At 33.2% G+C, this 6,000-nt stretch overlaps 1 protein-coding gene across 8 annotated transcripts in view; it reads left to right on the top strand.

The window, feature by feature from the left end:
* The window catches only part of SYNJ1 (synaptojanin 1), a 105,717-nt gene that overhangs the window by 53,921 nt on the left and 45,796 nt on the right, over positions 1-6,000 (top strand). For 4 of the 8 annotated variants that reach the window (XM_030888804.2, XM_045284438.1, XM_045284441.1 and 1 more), the window contains exons 11-13: positions 413-565; positions 3,013-3,178; positions 5,518-5,541. In XM_030888804.2, coding sequence (XP_030744664.2) covers positions 413-565; positions 3,013-3,178; positions 5,518-5,541 — 343 coding nt within the window. The remainder of the gene's footprint in view (positions 1-412; positions 566-3,012; positions 3,179-5,517; positions 5,542-6,000) is intronic. The other 4 variants (XM_004711292.2, XM_004711294.3, XM_004711293.2 and 1 more) reach the window with 2 other exon arrangements.

The following is a 6,000-nucleotide window of genomic DNA, read 5'->3' as shown; positions in this document are numbered from 1 at the left end:
TTAGGTCCTCATTTTTCCCCTCCCTCCCCGCTCCCCTCTCCCACATGAGCCCTTGATAGTTTATAAATGGGTATTTTGTAGAGCAGTTAGTCCTTTTTAAGTAATCAAAGTAATCTAGTTTTATTTATAGATTAATTATTTACAGGAATATTTTATAGCATTGATTTTATTTTAACTAGAAGTTCTTATTAATATGAGGGAATATTAAGTTATATAAAAGTTTATTTAATGTAATACTTTAAAACTTGAAAGGGTAGGAAATAAGGTTGACCTATTAAATGGTTATCTTCTTAGAATCCAGACCCACATAGCATATAAGTAGAAATTGTGTATTTGATTGAATAGTTCCTAAGAGTTACCTCACAAGTACTGTATTAATATACTTACAGAAGTTTCTGTTTTACTGTTTCAGATGCTAGCTAAACAGTTAGAAGCGCTTGGCTTAGCTGAAAAGCCTCAGTTGGTGACCCGCTTTCAAGAAGTCTTCAGGTCAATGTGGTCTGTGAATGGTGACTCCATCAGTAAGATATATGCAGGGACTGGAGCCCTTGAAGGGAAGGCCAAGGTAGATCTAGATCTGACAATACACTGCATTAGTAAAACTTTTAAATGTGTTCTTTTCTCTGAAAAAAATCTTAAAGACCTGTTTTAGATTTTTATTTTATCATCCCTTTATCCCCCTAATGGATCTAGATGGTATAATAGAATGTAGCTTTTTCCCTAAGTTTAGGGAATGTGTATGTCTGACATAGTTCATCATTTAGTAATGAGTAACTAGGTCTTTGTGTGGCATACTTTTGTAAAATACATTCCCCTTTTATATCTGTTTTGCTTTTTATATTGCTTATTTTGTCTATGAATATGATTTAAACAAACAAAGAAATCATAATTGTCCTCAAAAAGGATTCTCATTTGGTCTAGTATTTATACAGGGCCTACTGTGACAAATGCTGATGGATGAATAAATGAAGTGACAATTTCTAAAGCACTTACTGTGAATGCAGCACTGTTGAGGCTTATTGTTAAATTTTTCTTCTTTTAGTTATGTTGCCTTGAAAAAGAGGCATAAAATTATGCTAAGTATGAGAAATGGACTTAAATTAAAATTCTCTGTCTCATCATTACTTTTAATTGCTATTATTATCTACAAACTACTTTCTCCACTTGTATTTGAGCTCTCTTGAGGCATATTGGAAGCATGCTGGAGATATTTTCCATTATTTTCTATACTTAGATATTGTTTACATTTTAAAGGACTCTGATTTTAATTTATTAACATCCTAAAGCCGTACAAACACTTCAGAGTACCTCAGGCATAGAAATAAGAACATTTATCACTTTTAGAGTTAGCATACGACATCTCAGTATTACAGCTGAACTTCTGTTACAGTCCATTCTTAATGTGCATAGCTGAAAATTAGCTGAATTTGCAAATCTCCTCTTTACCTTTCCTATGTCTCCTGCAATGTCTGTGTGTCTCATATTGATGCTCAGAGATACAGACCTTGCCTGCAACGCTACCTTAACTCATAGGAATAATTTGAATTGTCATTTAGAAAAATTTACTACTGATATAGTCCCTGTTTTTGAAAGCTTATATTTTCCTTTTAAACAGAAAACATGATTCATGCTGTTCTCTTGCTCATTCTCTAAAACTGCTGCTTAAAAGTATATTCTGTCATCTTTTTTGTTTCTTATTGACTTAAGACAGTAAATGTAGTTACCTATATTCACTGATTTACTGTCTTTAATGTACTACATAGCTATAAAATATTTATACATTAAATATGCTAGTCTGAATGAACTAAATCTAACATCTGAACTGCTCTTTCTTTTCCTTTCTCTGGGTTCCTTTTGATTAATTGCCTGATAATGTGAATGGTGAGTTCTTTTCAAATAGTCTTTTGTGTGTGTCATCATATGGAAGGAAATATCATTTTATTGCCAAACTTCAGTACTTGGTTAAATACATAGTCTTCTTTTAATGACATTTAAAACAATCTGACAATAATCTAAAAGACAGACCCATGCCATGAAGTCGGTTTTGTCTCATAGTTGCCCTCTCAGAGAACATAGTAGAACTGCTCTATAAAATTTCCAAGGGTGTAAATCTGTATGGAAGGAGACTGCCATAGCTTTCTCCTGGGGAGCAGCAGGTGGGTTCCACAGTTGACACCTTTGAGTAAGCAGGCAAATGCTTTAATCACTGTGCCACAGAGCTTTGTATTTTAAAAAGAAGCCTCTAATAACTTGTATTTCCTGAAGGAGTAAAAAGTTATACATTACAAAGTAATTTTCTAAAAGCCAACTTAAAAAATGTGTAAAATCAAAATAATCTTTGTGGTAATCTGTAAGATCAAAATAAGCATCTTATGGTTGACAGGACCAAGTTAAATATTTGTTCATTGAAATTATAGTCAAGTCTCTTAAGAATTGGCATAAGTTTACTACTTTTTTGTTTTATATTTACATGGGCACTGAAGTTGCCTGAAATTATCAACTAGTTTGTATATAATATTTAGGATTTATAATTACACATTTCTTCTTATAGAGACCTTTGTTCTTATGGTCAGTTTTGGTTTTAGCTAATACATTTGGTATCAATTAAAATTATTGTTTTCTATTTTAAAAGTAATTTGAAGTCTTTTTCTGAATACATGTAAGTTCCTGTGCCCTCCTTTATTTCCCTTTCCACTCCTCTCCCACCCCATCCTTAAGTCTAAATGTTAGATGTAGTTAATCTTTTTGTTTTTAAATAGACCCTCTTCAGTTTATTCTCTTCAGAATAAGTAATTTAAATAGTTACTGCTGTGTAGATATCAATGCTGGTAGCTGTTGTGGCCCTGAGCTGATATTTTCTGTCCTCATGTTTTTAATGTGATGCTAGTTATTCAAAATAAAATGATTAAGTCCTTTTTAGTGCAATAAAATCTTCTAAAACTAAAGTTTCAAAATATCTGTTGAAAGTCAAAAGTATTGAGGCTGAAAACCCTTGTTCCTCATTCTCTACAGGCTGGAAAGTTAAAAGATGGTGCTCGTTCCGTTACCAGAACAATTCAGAACAACTTCTTTGACAGCTCCAAGCAAGAGGCCATTGATGTTTTGCTGCTGGGAAATACTCTAAACAGTGACTTAGCTGACAAAGCTCGAGCGCTCTTGACCACTGGAAGTTTGCGTGGTATGTGTACTTGATGTTTAACTTATGTTGTATTATTTATCCTTATGAAAATTGAGAAGTAAATGTAAGCTTGTTTACATAAATATTTTTTTTATTTTTAAGAGTTGATTAAAATAGTTTTGGAAAGGAATTTTTATAAAGGTAGTATTTTGAAAAAGTAGTTTCTCCAAAGGAAGTTTGGCCCTTTCAAAATGTTTAAACTGTAGTGGTGATTATTAAGCAACAAGCTGAAGCTTAGGAATGTTTTCTTTTATAGATTATGCTTGGTAGGGGTAAATGGTTTAAGTAACACTAACTTTACACAAGGCAAGAATTCATAAAGTGTTCAGCTGTTGGTTTCAAAAGAGTCTTCAGTAATCTAATTAGATAATAAATACTTTTATTTTTAAAAGTTAGTTGTTTTTTTATCACCATCCAAAAGTTACTCTAAATTGGTTTATCTTTAATTCTGATCGTTTGAAAAAGCATTAACTTATTAATTATTTAAAATATTACTTATTAATGGACACTAATTGCTAGCGTCAGTTTTTATCTACAGCTTTCAGAATGGGCCTTTTATATATCCTTCACTATGTTTTGTTTTGTTTATAATTAATGTCAGTGAACATATGTAAATAGTGCTATGGGAAAACACAATGTAGAACTTGATTAATTAGATCACCCACTCTTTTTTTTTTTTTAATTTAACCTTTCAGCCTCTGGACATCTTTATTTCTTCTATTCATAAGGTTCAAAACCAAGCTTTAAAATCTCCAGTTCAGTGAGAGAAAATTGTCCTTGTATCAATTGATGGCTGTCGGATAATTGCTTGGTCAAATGGTTGTCACGGACTTTTTCAGAATTCCTCGTGGTGCTCTGAAGGCAGCCAGTTATAGTCAGCTGTTCAGGAATATGTAGGGGGGAAAAAATCTCAGCTCTTGCTTTCCACTTCAGGCCTTTTGACTGGCTTCCAACAATAGAGACTTGATTGACATGTTTCCGATCACTGGTATATCTGCCTTGATGTGGAGGCATTAGACCCACCATTGCATTGAGTCAGTTCTGCCTCATACAGTTCTACTGGATGGGGTAAATTCTACTGCCCCTTTGGGTTTTCGAGACTGATCTTTAAGAAAGCCCACTGCCACATCTTACTCCTGTTGAGTGGCTGTTGGTGACTGCAGAGCTTTCCACTGGCTTTCAGCTCTTTCTCATTGCACCACCAGGGCTCCCTGGAAGGCATTAATAAGCAATAGTTTAAAGTGAACAAGTGAAAGAACGAAAAGGAGATGCGAGGGACCTGAGAAATCTCCATACTTGATAATTGACACTACTTTAGATCCTTAATGTTTTACAATATGTGAAATAAGACTTCCAAAAAAAGTACAATCAGTTTCACTATAACATTTGTTCTAAAAATAGGAATTTATTCCAACATGATTAATAGATTAGGGAACAAGTTGACTATAATGCAGATTTCTTGTTATTTTATGTATGTTTTTGCTGGCAAAGTTTGCTAGCCAAACTTGGTATACACAGAAAACAGGACCCAAAAGAACCTGAGTTGGGTAAAAATACACAAAACACACAGACACACCTAGACACACCTAAGACATACCAGCTACCATTGCTTATCCCATGTGTTTTGTGTTGTCACAACTTTACATCCAATTTCAAGAATCCCTTACATTGTTCAGACGTTACAATCCTTCCAAAGCTCAATGCCACAAGCATGCTGCAAATCTTCCCAAAGATGAAGTGCCATGTGAATTATAGTCATGTAACCATTTAATAGGTATACAGCTGTGCCCGTTTATTATTATTATTGTTATTATGTTTTTATCTTTTTTGGTGTGTCAGTAGTTATTTGATTATTGTGTCCCAACTTCATTTTCCCCATAAGCTCTGTGACTTGGGACTTTACAGTTTTGCATAGTGCAGTGATATTTTTGAGGACACATAAAGTGATTGCTCTTACCAGGTAATGAGTCCCAGAGAAAAATCCTAAGAGGTTTGTGTTAGAGCGATATCTTTCATAACCTCCAGCACCTTGTTTTCCATATTCATATAGTCTTACACACACCCACCCACACACACTCGCAGCCTGAAAAGCAAACCTAAAAATCACAGTAATTGTGAAACTGGGGGTCCTATCCATCAAAATCAGTAAATAAATCTGAGTCACTTTAGAATTTTTCAGTCATTTGTTTTAATTTATTTTTATAGCTGTCAGAATAAAGTAATCAAATTGGTATAAAAGAAATAAATGAGGCTACCTTAGAATGATTTGTCATAACATACTAGATTATAACTTCTTGTTTTACTAATGAATCTTTCTCTCCTTCTTGATGCATCCATAGTTTCTGAACAGACATTACAGTCAGGTACAGTATAGAAAATCAATCTACAAATAAAAGCAACTTTTTTTTTGTTCTTTTAAAGTTGGTATTGTGAACAAATACAACTTATGAAAATGGGAACTTTATTATTTTACAGTCAGATTCTACAGGATAAATTGATACCTTGTTTCAATATGAGTAAATATGGAAGTTTGAAACTTAGCACTTTCATTTAGAAGGAAACATGCAATGCTTTCTATATGTAGCGCATGCTTCATTTTAATTAAAAATAACTCCCCTCATTTTAATTTCTTACTTGTTTTATTAAACAAATAATATTACCTTTACTCTTAATAGTCTAATGGACAAAACCAAAACGTGACTATTTTGGATTTATTTCAGAATACTAGACACTGTCTCCTTTTCACAGTGTGAATTAAATACTTCTCTGGAAATACCGACTTGCACTAAAATGTGATCTGCAGTCTTTGAATTTAAAAAACA

The sequence above is a fragment of the Echinops telfairi genome, unplaced genomic scaffold (assembly GCF_000313985.2).
Source record: "Echinops telfairi isolate 266 unplaced genomic scaffold, ASM31398v2 ScPeMD7_7469;HRSCAF=8507_0, whole genome shotgun sequence".
NCBI lineage: Eukaryota > Metazoa > Chordata > Mammalia > Afrosoricida > Tenrecidae > Echinops > Echinops telfairi.
Note: the sequence above shows the minus strand (reverse complement) of the source record. Positions and strands in the feature narration are given on the sequence as shown.